The sequence below is a fragment of the Andrena cerasifolii genome, chromosome 6 (genome assembly GCF_050908995.1).
Source record: "Andrena cerasifolii isolate SP2316 chromosome 6, iyAndCera1_principal, whole genome shotgun sequence".
Classification (NCBI taxonomy): Eukaryota; Metazoa; Arthropoda; class Insecta; order Hymenoptera; family Andrenidae; genus Andrena; species Andrena cerasifolii.
In genome coordinates, this window is record NC_135123.1 from 15,742,855 (window position 1) to 15,762,030 (window position 19,176).

The following is a 19,176-nucleotide window of genomic DNA, read 5'->3' on the forward strand; positions in this document are numbered from 1 at the left end:
TTGCGCCGACTAGGTTCATACGGGATGACAAAACGAGAACACGTACGTGTCGCGCTACTTATTCAATCGATAGCTGTGTATTTTCGAGCGATGGCTAATAATTAAACGAAGATTAAGTGAGTGCTGAGTGGAAGCATGGAAACTTTTCTTCTAATTCGACACTGATGGATTCTTAACGAAATTCTGAACAACTCCGTCCTGATCAGTTCGTTTGCCCAAAAGTGTCGCGACGTGCCCTGCATTGCATTCCTAACAAGCTTAAACACTTGCGCCCGGTTACTATTAAGGACAGCAGAATCTAAACTGAATTCTGTTCTACACTAAAACACACGTCGATGCAGAAACTAACATCTCTTAATTCAAAGTATTGTAACAGAAGCTCGCGGGGGTGTCATAAACCTTATTAGCAACTGGGCCAAGTTATGCAGGAAGCTACCAACCCTCTGATCTGAAATTAAGTAAATTTAGTTTGAAGATTCTATTTGTTAAAAAGAAGTTGCTTTATTTCCATCGGGTATATTTTATTTCCTGTTATTGTTTTACAATTCTTTTTAATGGGTTATGTAATAGTGAGTGGTATAATTAATATTGTTCTAAATTTTCTGCAGTTTTTGTTTTTTCAGCCTAAAATGGAACTATGGCTTGGTAGTTTCAATAATTCTATATTACAAGAGTTGTTCTATGGGGTGGTCATTTTTTACAAAATAAAGATCACAAAATTTTGGGAGCTGTACTGTGTTTAACTAATTTTTTGTCATTTTCAGGATTCGTAGGTTTCTGCATAAGTTGGCCCAAGTGTACCTACGCGTTAGAAAGTCCTGTTTACAAGAAAGTAGCGCACTAAAATGTCAATTTTATATTTAAAAATATTTTAAGAATAATGATATAAGATATAAAGGAACCTAGAAACGCGTTTTGCATAATTTAGGGGTACAAGCTGATTAAGGCTCTGTACAGACCTGGATCAGCAAAAGCTTTGGATCCACGTGGTCATTTCGCTACGTGATTATAGTAAAAAGCACACTTGGTAGTTTTACCAAGTACCACACTAAGTTCACTCGCCATATTAAAAAAAATATAGATCACGTACCTGTATGGGAGTCGGATGCTGATAGATAAACGAGGCAGCAAGTCGTTAGGAGCCGAAGGAGCCACATGACACTACACATGATTGCCCGACGCGTGGCTCCTCCCTTCCTTATCTGTTCCCGCTGCTGCGGTTCGGGTACCGCTGCCTCGACATCGCTGTCATCTGAAACACAAGACCGAGTGTAACGAATACATTCAGTTCAACTTATCTCTAAGTCGCACTTAGAATCCTTCGTTAACATTGATTAATTAAATATGAGAATGTATTAGTGATTAGCTGGCAATTAGCAACGGTTCAAATCGGAGCAAACTGAATTCTATATCAGAGGAGAATCTTTTACCTTCTGATTCGTAGGATTGTTGAATGTGTGTCTGAGATCGGGGAAGAAAGAAAAATGATTGCAACGTGTGTGCAGAAATAAGATTCTGATCTTTAGCAAATGACAAGTGCGTTATCTTTTAGTAAAGACCAGAATCTCATGTTTGGAAAAGAGTGGACTCGGATAGTTTTACCAACAAACAAACGATCTCTTTGGAAATTATTCACCTTGGGAATTTTGTTTACATTGTACAGGTACATATAGGGAGTTTCAAGGCAGTTGTTTTAAAAACAGGCAAAAGGGGGATGTTTCTAGGCAATTCATATTAGTACGTGGTGCAGTTCATAAAAGGAATGTTTGAATGAAGGGAATTGATCAACTTATGTGGCAATATTCTCCAAAAAGTCTCAAAGCAGCGGTTCAACTTTCCATTAAATACCTGCTGCTTGGAAACTTGTCCTTTCCCTCCCTCGACAAACCATCAATATTTACCAGAAATATTTACTCATTGCTACTTAAATACACGTGTATGATAAATAACAGTTTCTGGAGCAGTGGGGCTAATCTTCGGAGTAACGCAATCGAAGAATTTGAAGCAGAAAAAGTATTCTTAGGAAAAAAGGAAAGCCATACTTAATAACAATTTTATTATATTCATTACAATTAACAATTTTTCTATTCTCTTTCTGTACTTCTACTAAACCTGTATTTATCTTCTTATTTGCACATAGGGCGGGGCACAATTTGGTGTACAATAGAAAAATAAGTAATTCAGTGCGTAAAATTAAGTCCGATTCCATTCCGGAATCTTCAAAATTGATTCCCTCAAAATCGAAGCCACGTACACGAAAGAATCCTGTGCCACATTTCCGATTTATTTAAACACACAGAACCACCTATATTGCATTTCTAGCACGAATCACGTTACACCCTGTACCCACCCTAATCACCTCACCCTGTCACCCGTACCACCCCACCTGGTTATTCCCCAATTTGCTTTTAGAGAAATGGAAAATAATACCAATGAAACAACGCACGAGCCCTAGGTAAAATTCCAACAAATCCTCTGATTAAGCACTGCCAGGGGTACCGTCTTCCACGCGTCGTCGTCGAGTTCGGAATGCAATAAAGGTCGGTACCACTTTGACGTTCCGTATCGCAAGTCCACGGTGTTCGGGGTGGTTAAACTGCGTAGGCGTCGGGGGTGGGTGGGTAATACCATAGCACGCCGGTGCCATAATGTAATTAACTCGTTTTATTTTAGCGGCCGCGGAACGGCCCGGTGCCTCGCTAATATGAAAGTATCGCCGACTCTGCGGGGATTAACTTCTGAAACTTTCCCACGGGCAGCGTGCACGGATTTTAATTAAACGATAATTAAACACCGTAGGATAGCGGATACATTGAAGAATCGTCGGCGGCCTCTATTTTCGCTGTCACCCTTCGAAAGGCTGGCCAGGGTGGCTGCGAACTTTGCGCGAATGCTTTTGCGTGGCAGATGGAGAAACAGATAACGTCATAAACCGGCGCACGACTATACTTGCCGCGAAATTAATTGGGCCCTCCAGCGCCATTCAGGTGCAAACACCCACGCTTCGCGTTCCATGCGCGTTCGCTCTGTGCTATTGTTTGAATTGAACAGAGACAGTGCGGGTAGTTGGAGAGGAACGGAGATATCTGCGGGACGAGTGAAAGAGAAATGCAATAGGTTCGTGACAAGTCGAAAAGTTCAAAGGGACGCGTCCATTATAGGGCTGCTTCTGGAATGTGTGGCTAAAATTTCAAAGCGCATTCCACTGATCGTGATGATGGAACAATGTCGTATAAATATAGATCCGCGAGTATCTCGATATCCAGTTAAAATCTTTCAAAGTTTTATGGCAGAGGAAACGTATGAATGAAATGTCAAGCATGTGTGCACATATATGTGATTCTATTTCGCTCCATCCTGATGGAATAAGAGTGACTCTAGAGTCTGGTTACTCTCGACACAATGGAACATCGAGGGAGGAAATGGAAAATGTAATTGGAGAATTTAAGGGATCTTCCTAGTGCGATGGCTGAAAAGAAACATAATTTTCCGGAATTAAAATGGAAACAAATATTGCGCGTATCATTTTGCCCCTTTGTAGCTTTATTCTATCACAGTTTGAGAGTATAAAAAACAAATTGCGAGTAAAAATATCCATTTATAGCGTAATAGGAGTATCGCGAAGAAAGAAATGTAAAAGTGTAGCAATTATTTTTGAGTTCCTCATTGGGTTATAACTAATGCAATTTTTCGGTACGTGTGCGTGTTGGGTGTGAACAAACAATTTTCTGTTAACTTTCCCCTGTTTTCTACAATCCTACGACATCATTCTACTAATTGTAATTATCCCGTCCTTCTTGTATAAAATAAAATTCCATTGATATTCCTTCTTTAAATTCTCCGATTACATTTTCCAGATCCTCAAGGGCGCATGGGCGTAAGGGCGGTCAAGGAATTCACAGGCTGTCGCGTTCAGCCCATTATCTGTCCTGGATTTCGGCGACGCAGCGAAATCAATGTCCGCGAAAATCGAGAACGCGGAGGAGCGTCACGTATCGCGCGTCTGCAACGAACTACATACGTGTTTTTTTTTTGTTCGCCTTTCCCCGTCGTCCCTCGAGCCTTTCATCCGGCGAAGTTAGAAAGGCGCTCGTTCGAAACCCGGTATTCGAATCACGAACTGGCTTCTTACGTCGGAACGTTGCGTGCTATTTGAATAAAAGTTGCGGTTCGGTTAACACGTATTTATTCCATTGGCCCGCGCCGCGTGCACGCTACTTTATTTGCGACCCCCGCGGCGAATTTCCCCAATCCGCGTTGCCCTTTTGCGGGCACGGATTTCCTTTATCAGCCGATCAATGGAATCGCTCTCTGTGTTCGTGTCGTGACACTCGACCTCCGCGTTGGAATCCAATGTACGAGGGCTGTTCAATAAAAATGTATACCTGGAAAAGCTGCGGTATGTGTGGACTTAGGTAAATCGTACTTTCAACTTTGCTTTGGGTATCTAGCATCGTTTTTCGCTTCCCTTTGCGTTTGGCTTGCGCTGCATTCTGCAAAGTCGCTGAAATAGCTGCCCCACTGTGTCAATGTCAATGGCACGTTGTCATTAAATTCTTAAGCACTTTGGGTGCTAATGGTAATTTATAAAGACATTATCTAAGAACGCTCTAACAAATAATTGCATCAATGTCTATAGTTTAACTATGAATATTATCAAAAAACCAAAATAGGAGAAACATACCTGAATGATCTAAATAACAAGTGTAGCTTGCCCAGGGTATGCGATTCGTGTTACTGCTCAGCGTCACTCAGTACAATAAAAGAGACAATATACGCATGTAACTGTGTAAAGCAAGCGTTTTGAAAACTTTTGTGGAAGGCGGGAGAAGGCGTGTTACATTCATGACGCCGTTACGTTTGTCCCCGTTCTCCCCTGCATATAAAACTATAAAATTATAACGACTTATCTTCGTTTAAACTAGGAAAGAAATTGCACTTGAAAATGTCGTAAATGCAAGTTTGATTCATTCCTGCTAGCTTCGTCATAATTTTATCACAGTTCGTTTAAGTATTAATCGCTGCTTTCCGAGTAGATCAATTCACGCCGATCCGTCATTTAAATTATGGAATTATTGTAGAGTGTCTAGCGCGGATCATATTCATATACCGTATGATTAGACACGACCCACTACGTGCCATTATTCTGTTTAATTTCCCCCTCATTTATTACAGTCAATTTATTTATGCTAAGAGTACCTGGTGCTCCATTTTACCCAGTGGAATTTAGCGTTCATCGAAGTAACGGAATATAATTATCCTAGTCCGCTATGAGAATAACTTTAATCACGTACGACTTCAGGCTCATCGTTAATGGTCAATATTATACAATGCAATTCCGATGTACCTACTCGTTTCATTTTTAATTGCAACAGAAAAATCGTGACAATCTCTTCGCAGCTTGATTCCCGTTTGCTTTCACACTTGCACTCATCGTTTGCCCTTTTTATAGCAATAAGTTCCACGGGGAACAAGGTTATTGTACTACGTACAATGGAAGCGGTTTATATTACTGTTTTCGTTGAAGAGGAGAACGTACACCGCGCGGTTAATTATGTGCAGCTTAACGCGATCGCGTTAATTGCTCGCCACAGTTACTTTTTATAATGTCGCCGTTACCAAAAGGTCCCACGAGCTTTGTTAGAAATCCTATTTGTTGCGACACGCGGTTGACACGGGCATAAAGCCGCCGCTGCATTCAACTTACCAAAGAATGTAAGTTGGAATTAAATGCGATAGTGCACGTTAGTAAACTCTTTGAATGTAGAAATGTAAAGCCATTAAAAGAAATGTAGGAAGAATATTTCTCGTTTAGTATTTACAACTCTCTTTCCCGTTGCATTATTTGTGAAAACAGAGATAACTTCAGATATTAGTTTAGATTTTTTTTAATCGCTTGACTTTTAATCCTAATACGTCCTTCAGTTTAGATATATATTTAACATATTTCTTAAAATATATTTTATATTTTTCTCAAAGTTAAATGTGTTCTCAAAGAAATTAGGACACAATTGGGTCGTAAAAGATTTGAGAGTTGTAGGTACTGGGGTTAAGCACCAGAAGTTAGAAGTGAAATTTTTAATAACTCATATTTTAACAACAAAGTCTTAGATTGCAATACCGATGAGGATTTTCCGAGGTTTTTGTCATATGGAATTTGCATGCCGCGTTTTATTTCATTATTTGGTAGCGCTTTGTATAAGTAAGTTAATAATAATGCTAAAATATTCATATAATATTACATTATTATGAAATGTTTTACTGTGTTATTTACTCAATATATTATTATGCATTAATATGTCTATATAAATGCAACAGTGGTTATCGATGTATGTAGGATCATTATCATTATGGGGCAGTATCGTTAAAGGAGACTTATAAGCGATAGTGGAATTATATTTTTTGATATTATCGCCCAAGTTCTTTTATACTCATTTCTACGTATAGCAAAGTTGTTATTAGCAATCTGAATATTGAATCGACAGCAACCTAACTTTGTTATTTAGAAGGTTATACTCGAGGAACTTTGGGATCGAAGACGGTTCGAAGTACGTGGCTCGTTCGGTAGTTAATTATGTACTCCGACATGAAACTTTCTACTCGAATGAAATTAGCAGAAACTGTTTTTTAATCAACGTCTGCTTCCCTATTCACAAACTTTTATAATGAATCAACATTCCCGATCGATGATAGAAAATTTTCTGCATGAGCCATACCTTCGATTAAGCAATGGAAAGCACTATTAAAAACACAATTTCTTTTCTCGTGTAATTGAAAACTGCGTCTACTTTTCAGTATCTACACAGCTCAATATATTAGGGAACCTTTCATTCTAAAAGGGATTAGTCAAATCCGATGGTACTGAAATTACAACGTCTGAGGATATGTTTCTCTAAAAGGCTGACCAGATACTCTTAGGCAATTTAAATTAAATTAAATTTAATTTAAATAAAATTTCAAATTATGAATAAAAGTTAAAAAATTAGTCGCCATATGTAGAATAAAGTTAACCCGAGTTAACGAATAAAGAGATTACCTTTATTCGTCGAATAATCTAAAGTTAAAGTAACTTTTATACGATCCGCTTTGAAAAAATTTTTTATACAGTTAAAGCCCAACTCTGTACGTACCTACATAAATACTAGCTCTACTCTACGGAGTATATCCACGCCAAGGAATCCCTGCAATTAGATTTCAAACCTATCCAAAATCCCCTCGAACGAATCAGAAGCACCATAAGACCTTCAACAAAAAAAAAAGAGGATCCTGACCACGAAGCGATGCCTCAGCTTCCTGGCAACCTTAATTAAACGTTCCCGGATTCACCCTGGTCCAGCAGTCTCGTCGATGAGATCGGTTAAATCGCGCGCCACCGCCGTTAACCGTAGAAGAAAAGAAGAGGCAAGAAAGAGTTGGTCAAGGGGGAAAAAAGGGGCAGAAAGGAGGGAATGCGCGGCTAGAAGATTGGAGGAGCAGGGGGGAAGGGGGGAAGAAAAATGAGGCAAAGAGGGAAGCAAAACAGAAGAGTATGAACCGAGGAAGAACAACTAGAGGTCAGATAGATAAAGCTGCCGGAACTTTTTAACTCCGGCGGTGGGAGGCGGGATAAAGGCCGCGGGAAGAAACGACGGCAATAGGGCACGGGATGAAGTTGGATAAGTTTAATGCCGCGGCTAGAAGGTTACTTCTCTTGCGGTGGAACCGAAGGGGACCGGTTCACCGCGGAATCCAGCCGCGGTAGAGAATAGCTTTTAATGAACTTTGCATAATGATGTTCAAGTTCGCGCGCCCGTGTACCGTTGCTGTTGCTTCTTCACCCTTGTTTACCTCGCCGGACAGCGTCGTGTTTGAAAGATGAGGATTACATTGGAAGAGGGACGTGCACCTTAACCCCCACTGAACGCGCAGCCACGAGACCTTTCTTTCGCGTAATCACGTATCCAAGGATTTTACCACCTGCCATAGATCGAGCTACAATCTCAGTAGTTTTGTTTAACCTAGTGCACACTTTTAATGAGGTACACAGGGGATGGAATAAAGAGACCATGTTGGTGTACTGACTGTTCCCTTGGCTATCTGATATCAATATTCTAGAAATATGGGCCTCCTTTGTTTTATCCATAAAATGCAGAATCGTTGGTGTTACGTGTACGTGACGTTGATCTGTCACGAGAAATGGGAGTGATGGAAATGTAACACGTGGTAGTGAACATTGAAGTATATTAAAATTCGTCTACTTGGCTGTTCGAAGTGACGTTGCAGATAATTTGACACGTGATTATGGGTAAATTATGAGTGAGCAGGTGAAATTGGTGTGTCTGTGGTTGAATCTCTTAGGTCTTTGGAAATTGGAGAAATAATCACGCTGAAAGAGATTCAATTAAATATTGCATAACTCTAGGGAAGGAGCACACTGTAGGATTTTATTTATTTTGCAATTATCTTGGCGATAAAGATTCATAGTAGAACACAAAGTAAATCCTGTATTCCCATTTTCGATTAAAGGGACGATATCGATTTTCACGGAGGAACAGCTGAAAATCTTTAATCTGAAGTTTAAGATTTTATATCCACGTAGCCTCGCCAGCTAGAAGGCTGAAATCCTGCTGGGCTTAGGAAAGAGATCCTATAGAAGGGGAATGATGAAGCTGAAAACGTTGATGCTTTTATGTCGGAGGGAATTTGTTTCGGGATTCTTGCAAGCCAAGATCAAAACTTTCCGGAGCTAAGATGGATAATTGCGTTTGAAGTGCTTGGTCGCGATCAAGCAAAGGGAAGTTTTTAGTGGCTGGGAAAAAATGACGGTAAAAACGTTCATTAGTCTCGTTTTCACAAGGCAGACACGTCTTTTTTACCCTTTATCAATTTTTGTTAGAAACAAATGCCTCGAGATTGGGGTCAATTAGAATTAAATTCGAAAGTTCCGATAACTAAGTACTTTACCATTTTAATGAAATGGTGAATGAAGATGTTTGATTCGACTGGAATGCCCCAATTCTAGGCTAGATTCTTCTGTCATGATCAATATTCATTGTTTTAAGTTGGTAGCAAAAGGGTAGCTTAACTTGCACGCTGAGTTTACTTTTCCCCAGTACTGTTCGCACTATGAAGTTGAATATAAAATTTACACTGATATTATGGATATATTTTCTATGGACTGTTTGTAAAGAAATTATTGTTAGTAAAGCACTCTGCTATATTTCTTCAAATCTTTCTAAATTCTTGATTCGTAAGGTTATATGAATTAACGATTTTAAAATTACAATTCCATATTTTCTCTTACTACAAAGTTCTACTCTAAGATTTAATACTAGCACTTCGTTTTCTTAACTCTAAATCTCATTAGGGTAAAGTGGGTAAACCAACCAGTGAATAACCGAATTGTGGAATCTATGTACCTTTGAGATTAATACTTGAATATATTTATGCATAACAACAAAACAACTGTTGAAATTGCATTTAAATTTATTTTTCTTGAAATTTCCATAAAAATAATTACTTATTCTTATCGTAATTTAAAACAAAACAATTATAAAATGCAAAACGTGTAGAAGCCCAGTAAATGACCGCATACTTTTAATAAGAATTGTACTTATTAATGTTTGCTTAATACGCGTAACTAAAAATATAGGATATTAAAAGTGCAACTACACTCGATTTATAAACGTATAATAATGTTTAAATTTATAATTGACTTACATTGTCACGTGTTTTATTTCTATAAGTGGTACTATAAGCATATTTCATATTTCATGTTGAGTCACTGTTATTCCAGTTAATTTCAACGTTACTGGAAAGATTTTTTAGAAAAGATACAATGCAAAGACATGCTCTGCTCGTAAAGCAGAGCGTTCGAATAGTAAAACGTTAGGATAGGAGATTATACGGACAATGGACGTTCTACCGTACAAACATTTCAAGAATAATAGAGAAGCCGTGCATCATCCGACTCGATTTCAGTTCTGCTTAACCGAAGCTCCGTCGATAATATCTTTCTCCTTGATATTTATATTCGGGAGGAGCTCAAAGAATAGGAACAATTTATAGATGCCGATAAAACGTTCTTCGTCGAAACCGTTGTGAATAAAGTCACGTATACTCGCCTTCGGCAGGTTAGATACAACGTAAATTACCGGCAGTGCTTTAGTGAGCATGCAACGAGATGAAGCGTAAGAAGTGTAAATAAATTAAACACAGTAAACGTATTAAATTATATTTTTTCACGTGTCAATAATATGGATTATATATCGTCCATTGAAATTTCGGTGCAGCCATTCGCAGGTTTATTTACAGGAATGCAAAAGAATGATTAATTATGAAAATTGTTACGTTGCTTCTTTGCTCTTATATTCGCCACTTCAGGGTTCCCTGCCCAACTATTATCCAAGTCCTTTTTATTCCAATATAAAGTATAAAATTACCTACATCATCTAGGCGAGGGGTTGTACTATTACTACTCGAACAAATTTGTGGGTCACTGCATAATTACATTGAGAGACATTGGTCTCCTGGGTTAGGTTGTGCTCCCCTTTTGCACCGTAATGTATTTATTCTAACATTCTGACGGCCTTAAGTTTTGGCGCAATAATACGCTGACTTCCCAGTTTCCTTAAATTTCCAAGCTATGAGTCGTTAAAACCATCGAAGCTGCATCTTGCAAATTTACTAATACGGTGTGCACGTTGCAAATGGTTTGCAAAGTTCCCAGAATAAACACAAAATGATTAATAGACGATAATTTGTAACAACGCTGGGCTGTAATTCAAAGTGAACAGCAATCGAGTATTTATATCCCAGTCGTCCCAAATTCATTACTATCCGACGCACGTTTCATGGAAACGCTTTTTTCAGGGTGGTTACGTGATTTATGAATCGCGGTGAAATCTTCTATTGGTCTCGAGAGGAAGGGTGGTAATCCGGTATGAAAAATGCGAGATTTTAATGTATGGTGACTGATGAGTTTGAGACAAGGTAAGGTTCGACTACTCACAGAGGGTAAACCACACATTTGATCATCCTTAATAATAATATATTCGTTGTTAGTGAATCTTTGGAAGTTTCTTTGTACTATCATGGCCAACATGATTCAGGAGTTCCCTCAAAGTGATAACCTTTATAAAATATTATTCCATTCAGCTCTTCCCTCCTCTTGTGAAATTATTCTTATGTGTTCCAACTTGTTCGCGCGTTGATCGAGCAAATATAGAATCTTGTAAAAGGAAATAATGTAGTAAAGTAATTTCACACAAGGAGAGGTTTTTAGGTGTCTTCCTCTGATTGCTTTGGTTTTTGGATATGTTAGAGAACCGAAAAATAAGAAATAGGTAGGGGTATTTGTATTTTGGCCCATTTGCATGTTTAGGGGGTGAAACCACCCCTCAAAGTTTGTGAGAATAGGCGGTGTCCGCCTCCGATTGCTTTGGTTTTTGGATATGTGTTAGAGAACCGAAAAATAAGAAATTGGTGTCTTTTATTTTCGCCCCTTTCCGTGTTTAGGGGGTGAAACCACCCCTCAAAGTTAATTTAATACTAGATACATATTACAAATTCTTAAATTCTTAGAAACTTTAATAAAGTCGGTGCATAATTTTTGTTTAAACTTTGGGGCAATGGGAATGCAAAGGGTTGACAAAAAATTTCTATGAAAATCATAGAAACTCAGATCTACGGAATATGCACTGGATAAGATTACTTTGACACAAAAACTGAAGGTGTTGAATTCTCAGTGGTTGTTTCTATATGTATGTCCCAATGCTGGAAGATTAATGCACAGTGGATTTGGACATCTGATTGAAACTCGTGATTGCCAGAGGAAACTCTTTTACAACGATGTTTCGTCCATGGATCGTCTCACGGAGATGCTCCGTAAGATTTCAGTGATTCATGAGTCACGCTGAAATATCTTTATTCGTTTTTTATAGCTGTCCGAGCGACGTCACGTATACCATTTGAATGAAACGGGTAATACATAAGGGATCGTGGTCGACGCGCGACATCCTCCCTGAATAACTTTATATTACCCTTCTTCGACAATGGAATATATTCGCACGTGAAGACGAATTAATCGATAGTGTAGCATAAAAAGTGTGTCCAGAAATAGCGATCTCTTATATTTGCAATGAAAGAGTACGTAAATGTTAACAAGTACATAATAACTGAAGCTTCTAATAGTATTTGGCAATGCAAAGGTGCAATAGACTATTGATCTACGCAAAATATTTTATTCGAATATTTTTTTAGCTTTTATACAATTTCGTTTAACAGTTCGTGGTTATTCTGCAATTACTTTTGCCAAAAGTAATAATGCAATGTATGAAATGTAATGAAATAAGCCTCGACGAGAATAAGTATTATAACGATTTATACGACTGTTGAAAATTTTGAAATCATCTACTTTTATTTGATTCAGGAATTTAATATCCTGAGCAAATATTCCCCAAAACTCGTGCAATGCAGATGGAGCGAAACAGTTAATGGATATTAATAAATTCGTCTGACATTTACAATTTCGATAATTACGGCACAAAGCGTTTATACTAAAGGGGGAATGAATACTAGTTAGACAAGTGTTCGCTTTTGTTGCTGTTGCGGTTACGAGTTTCGCGCGAAAGATGATATTTCGTGGCAACAATATCGTGGCAGTCATGCATCTGATTTGATTCATTTAGTAAACAAACTCGAGTTTGTTCGACCAAACTAAAAATAACCATATCGCATAAGCATAATACTAATGCACAGAACACGAAATGAGCGTATCGTAGAGTAACGCAAATGGAAAGCAAAAATTAGTGATAGTAACATTGAAGGTACGAGAAGCCAGTAAAGAATCGCTCGAAGGTATTTCCTATCGATTGAACACCAAATAGGCTTTCAAACCGGAGCAATTTCACGGAATCACCTCAAGTTCACGCGGCTGGGCCATTCAAGCTGAATTTCATCTCAAAATCGAGAGAAATCGTACTCTCTGTGGATACATAAACGTTGCCGACCTCTATTTAGCTGTTAAATTAAAGTTATCGCGATCTAAAAGCGAGGATCTTGAATTCGAGCCGTCCTTATTTTATGTACAGGTTTACTACTGCTCCTTGGATTTGTGTTTCTGAATGGTAATTTCGCTGATGATTCTGCAGTTGGGTCATCATCTTTCATTTAATTTAGCAATAGGATTAATACTTTCTTATCATTCTCGAGTAATATAAATAATTAAACAATTATTCAAAGTTATTGAAATTGTATCATACTTAGGTACAATTAGATAATCCATGTTTCAGTTAGTACTAATTGTGACACCCTGAATATTTGATTTTTCGAATTATTTAGATTCCTGAATTTTGCACGAAAAAATCAGGATTTCAACTTTAAATAGCCGCTATTTTGTTTTAAATTAATACTTCGCAAATTCCCTTCGTTCATCACAGGATACATTAATATACTAACGAAATCTTTTTTGTTTTTTGATTTTAGTTAATCTGCTTCCGAATGGCAGTGCTCACGGCAAAAGCAAATTTTTAAAAAGGCTTCTTGGATATCGATTGCTACTTTATTATAAACCTAAATATTTTTCTACGAAAAAATTACCAAATGTTCTTTATATGTTGCTCTTTTAAGTGCAAAAAGTTCTGTAAAAATACATGCTTCCGCTTTTTAAAAAAAAATTCACAAACATTCACCTCTTTTCGGCCGCCTGACCAGGTATAACCCCTTAAATACTTGGAACTGATAATCTTCAGATCTTTTCACACGTGGCTCTGAGACAACTGGGAGTTGTCCCACCACAAAGTCACACACATGATTATCAATCCTGCCTCTGGCAGAGAAGATACACGATTGACGGTCACTAAACGGACCTCAATTGACGTTATTTTTCCCACGAAACTGTTACAGTTCAGCAAGATGACCTAGAAATCGACCTGCTGACCTTATTATCACGTGCCATGCCCCCAACCATATTGTAACAGTTACGTTTTGCTATATCGAATGGTATTGTGGGCGCGCATTGAACGCATTAGACGGCAGTACTATACCCTGAGGGGTGGCGCGACTAAAAAGAGGTGATTTATACATTGGGTCGCATAAAAGGCGAAAGGCAGGTTGAAATAGAAACGTGGCTGGCCGCGGTGACACAATTGTATTTAATTTCGCCCCGAATGATACATAGCACGCCCTGGTAACCGAAGAATACAATCGCCGCGGCGTGTTGTTCGAGCTTAACAATCCTGAAAGGGTAAACGAAATTAATTCTCTATTGGCCGCGACATTGGTCGGGACATAATTGGTTACAGTGTGTACAGGAGACGCACGACTCGTACTATACTTTCCTGGCTTATTGTAGGATTTGATTTATAATCCGAAATTGTTCATTTTCGTCGAATTATTGTCGGGCTTTAAATCATTTGCCATTAAGCTATTTATGGTAGGTAATATTTAAGCATTTCTTTGAAGACACCCTTCTGTGAAAGTGTTACATTAACTCGGTTTATAACGAGAGCTAAGAAAGCAAAAAGACCTTGTAGCCTAAAAATGTAATCAGGACAAATGTTCGTACGATTTTTTCTCATTATCTTTCTGTGGTAAATTGTAACACGAAGGTATCTCCACTTAGTTTGAAACACCCTGGATAAATCGGTGTACCTTCTAAATGAATTCTGATCTTGATAGGTGCACTAATTTCGTCACAGTACCGCCTATAAGGGAAATAAGTAATCAATCATTTCTGAAGCATTTCTTTTGTATTTCGCTTATACATTTACATGTGTATGCAAATGAAGAAACGTTATATTACATGTATTAAATAATTTCTGAGTAACTGCTTTGTCTCTTCGCTTCTGTTGGTAAGTGTGTATGTACATGTGTGTACGTGGAGGAATTTCCGCATTAAGGGACTTAAATGAGCAGCACGAGGTATCAATTGTGATGTAAATAAATTCCCTTCACCTCTTTCGTATAGGAGGCACGGCCGCATTAACGGGCAAACGATTCGTAAGGTGGGGGTGAGAAAGACGGGCGTCTATTTTGCAACGCTTAGCATTTCGTTGCATCTTTAATGACCGCCCCCCAAGTTCCCAGAATTATTCCGGGCAAAATTGAATATTCATAATTATAATTTTAAGACGGGGTATACGCGACACAAGCCGCTGGCCTTTACGCAGCCGGAAGTAAACGCGAACGTAAATAGCGACGACTGCGAAAAGGGAGGCTTGATGGGTCGATGAATATAAACAAGGTGCAATTCTACAAATCTTACCGCGATGCTGTTAGTTACATGAATAATTAATTATTATTGTCGGGCCGAAAATGCCTCTGACGCATCAAAGAATATTGCAAAAATTGCTAAAAGTATTTTCAAACACCCTTAGCACACATGAAAATTTCTCCGACCAGTATTTTATTTTTCATTTAGGATTCAACGAAGATGCGAAATAAAAGCAAACTTAATAAAAAAAAAATATTACAAATTTAATACGAAGATACTTTTTCATTTTTATTTTTTTAGACAGTCGTTTATTTAAATGCGCATGTGGAATAGCATTAAATAGATTGTAATCAAACACAGGTCTCCTGTGGCGTGGAATTGTTTTTTGTTTACTTCAGTCAGTTTTTACGAAAACAAACGCCGATTGTGTTACACACATGGTTTGCTTGTTTTAACGTTTTAAATATTGAACAAACACGAAACGATTGCATTTGTCTGTGCAGAAGTGAACAACTGTACGCGCGTGCACGGTTTATGCACTCTTTTACCGCTGCCATTAATGGGCCATTTTTCATAGCAGCGTGTTACTGCTTTATCACGCGTTTAATCTTATATCAATTTAGAAGTGCTGCTACCAAACTGTTCACGAGAAGGAGCCAGTCATTCGATATACTTTTTGTACCGACTTGTCTCACTTTGACAAGGTGTTTATCGCGATTCCTCGAATTCGAACAGTAACCCGTGTCAATGGGTTCAATTTTCATCGACGCCGGAATAGAAATATGGGATATTCCTTTTCCGGGCATTCGAACCTGCATTCCTTTTCACCGAGGGGACGCGGACGTTCTGGAAAGTAATCGCGAGGAGAAAATGTTGCGTGTTATCTCTGTACCATATGTACCCTTTCAGCGGCCCCCTTATCACGCCTATAGGTTTGAACTTCACCTCGAAGGGTTGCTACTTCTGGGAGTACGTAGTCTCATGACTCTCTTATCACCCCACGAGGGTTACACTTCGAAATTCATGAAAGCATCATGTGGCCCTTCAAATCCATTATCGGGATACCTTCCACCCTCGTATTTCTTTCTCCTATGAAAAGAAACTTCTCTGAGAAGTCACATTTACGCGTTCCGTTACGGGAGGAGGCCTCCAACCACTATCACAGTACTGAACTTTTGTGCAATTTTTCTGTGCGTAGCTGCGAAGCATATTTATTCTGCGGAATGTTTGTCTATTCGCCCGCGCGAAGCGGAGGAAGCAGAACCAATGCAATATATATATATATATATATATATATATATATATATATATATATATATCACTATCACCCGATTGGTTCGCCTATTTATTCTCCCGTGCACATTTATTCAAATTAAACGCCCCTGACTGCGTAAGTTTAACGCTGGAAGAAGTCGCGTTTAATTTCATTCGAGACATCGCAAGGCTTCTTCGCAACGGACAACGGACATTCTCCTACTTTTAAGAGAAACTTTTTATTCTCCACTGGAGACTGTTACTCAAATAGCAAGGAAATTCCTGTAACGACATGAAGTAAATTAAAACTGTTTGTATATACTTTCTCGCCTTAATAACATTTTACAAGAATTTTAAAAATTAGCAACGACTAATAATCGAGTTTCCAGCGTCCCACTTTCAACTTTTTTAGAAGGAAACATTTGAGGATTAAAAATGTAGGTGCAGCGTGCATTTGCATAAACGAGACACAAGAGTTTGTTAATAGGAAAACTCTACACACGAGGGACTACTCAGTTATTTTTCATCATGGACACAATTTTTTTAAGTAATTTGTATATGCACAATAATCAGTCGCAGGTGTCTTTGTTAATCGCTTTCACAGTGAGTTGCTACTGCAACTCTTGAACAAGAAAGTGTATCGATATTACCTATCAATTGTACGACCGACTTTAATTAAAGCTGTAATTTATTGATGCTCAGTAGAGTATCGTACAAATCACAAGTGCTGTTCTTCCTAAACGCATTTCAATCGAAATGCAAACTCTGCTTAGTAATTCGAAGGACTTCACAATAATCATTAATTACCTCTGCCAAGTGCCCCATTACGCGCATCAATCAAATGGCTCCGTATTAACACTTCGACAGCGGAGAACTTGATTGCATATTGGAGTCAGGTTTCATTTCAACCTATAGTTTAATTGGTGCACACGTCACAATAAGCTGTTACATTAAGCTCTGATCTTGATACGATTGAAAATCTTTATCCCCTTCGAGAACCAATACTAATAATAATTAGCACATAGTTGAATATTCAGATTGGGTCAAAATAGACCTGACACCCCCTAGCGAGGGTTAATCAACAGCCGAAGAGATCAAATCAGAAATATCTTTTTACAGAATCAAGTTCCCCTCGTCATACGTTTGTGTGTTTAATCGCAACACGCAAATGGCAAAAGTAATAAATGGATACCAATAATATCTGAGTCCGGAGGATAGAGAAAATTCAACAGAAAAAGGGGCGCTCTAAGAAGCGCCATGTTCAAAGTGCCATTTTCGAAATGAACGCACAAAAATGGCAAATAAAAGTTTCTGCGGGCGACCACTGAGGAATATGCCTATGGTTAGCGAGAGAAGCTATACTAACTTATATTCTTTTTTCCCCAGCAGGCTTCTGCAAATTTTATCTGAAAAGCGTGACATTTAAGAATGGTGAGGTATCGGGCGCGAGAGGGAGTGTAGATAACCTCGAAATGTATTCCGAGCTTATTCGGTTCACGAGAGGAGTCAAGAAGTCGGCGAGAGGGTAGTTCACGAGCCTGCTTAGCATTTAAATATCGCATCTGTTCACTCTGAAACAAGAAACCGCAAGCGACTGAGGTGTCTTTGCGAAATGAAACCGCCACGGTTCCCGTCCGCGCCTGCTCCCTCTGCCACGCGTGTTTCGTTTCACTGGAATAGCTTTTGCCCGGATAATTTCGTGTCGGTGATCATGAGAATTATTCTACGAGGTTTCACTGATGTCCACGGCAACTGTGCGTTCAGGTAATTAGCGATAAATGGAATTGCCACGCAGCAACATAAACTGCAGAGCGTTAGAAAACTCCCCCGCGGTACGCTTTTCTACACACGAGCACACTTTTCCTCCAAGCTCTACACAAGTTTCTTTAAAAGAATAATTAATTCTAGAGTAATTGAGCGAAATGATCAACTCCTCTGTCCCATTTAATGTAAAAATAATTTAAATCGATCTTTGCAGTACTTTCGGAGAAAACAGCATAACAGTTTATTTAGCCCACCCTGTATAGCGTTTTGTGTGACTAAGAAGCATCGACTGGTGCACCGAGGAGACATTTCTGTAAAGAAAGTTTGTTCCATCCTGAACTAAAAAGACTCTCCCTGTGCTAGAATTTAAGGGTTGAAATAAGATTTAGCTCGGATGACAAGCGAGCTACTGGAGGTGTATAAATATGCCGCGTTCTTTTAAACTAATTTTCCAGAAGAAAAGAACCGAGAGGTGCGAAATTACAGCCACCCTTCCTCCTTCAGCTTCGTTTCCTCCGACGTCTCCTTTTACTCGGCTCACTTGCCGCCATTATCTCGCCTTGTTTCTGGGTAATTGAAATTATTATGATTAAACCTCGCGTTGCCTTTTTATAGTTTAATCTGCCGCGCGCCTAGCACTGCGATAAGTTAAACCTTCCTCCAGTTTAGCTGGAAGGTATCGAGGGAGCGGAACCGTTCTTTCGCTGGCAACGAGGCCAAACTCCTTTCCTCCCCAATCTGCTTGGGGAAAGTTGAAGCAACAGGAAGTGCGAGTTTCCCGGACCATCAATCACAAGTCACCGGGAAGATATCGTTGAGAAGGGTGTTTTGGGTCTGCGGGATCTTTGTCTCGAGCAGCTAGCAACGGTGGATGGCGAAATTGGCAGGGGCGCTTGAAACTGACAAGAGACAAATCTTTTTGCGCTACCGAGTCTTCTGAGAATCGACGACGTCGATCAACCGGG

The 19,176-nt window shown here is 38.9% G+C and overlaps 1 protein-coding gene across 3 annotated transcripts in view; it reads right to left on the bottom strand.

Annotated features, from left to right (window-relative positions):
• Positions 1-19,176, bottom strand: part of LOC143370438 (opioid-binding protein/cell adhesion molecule) — a 288,077-nt gene that overhangs the window by 59,244 nt on the left and 209,657 nt on the right. For all 3 annotated transcript variants that reach the window (XM_076815570.1, XM_076815571.1, XM_076815569.1), the window contains one exon: positions 1,091-1,252. In XM_076815570.1, coding sequence (XP_076671685.1) covers positions 1,091-1,169 — 79 coding nt within the window. In that variant the 5' untranslated portion in view covers positions 1,170-1,252. The remainder of the gene's footprint in view (positions 1-1,090; positions 1,253-19,176) is intronic.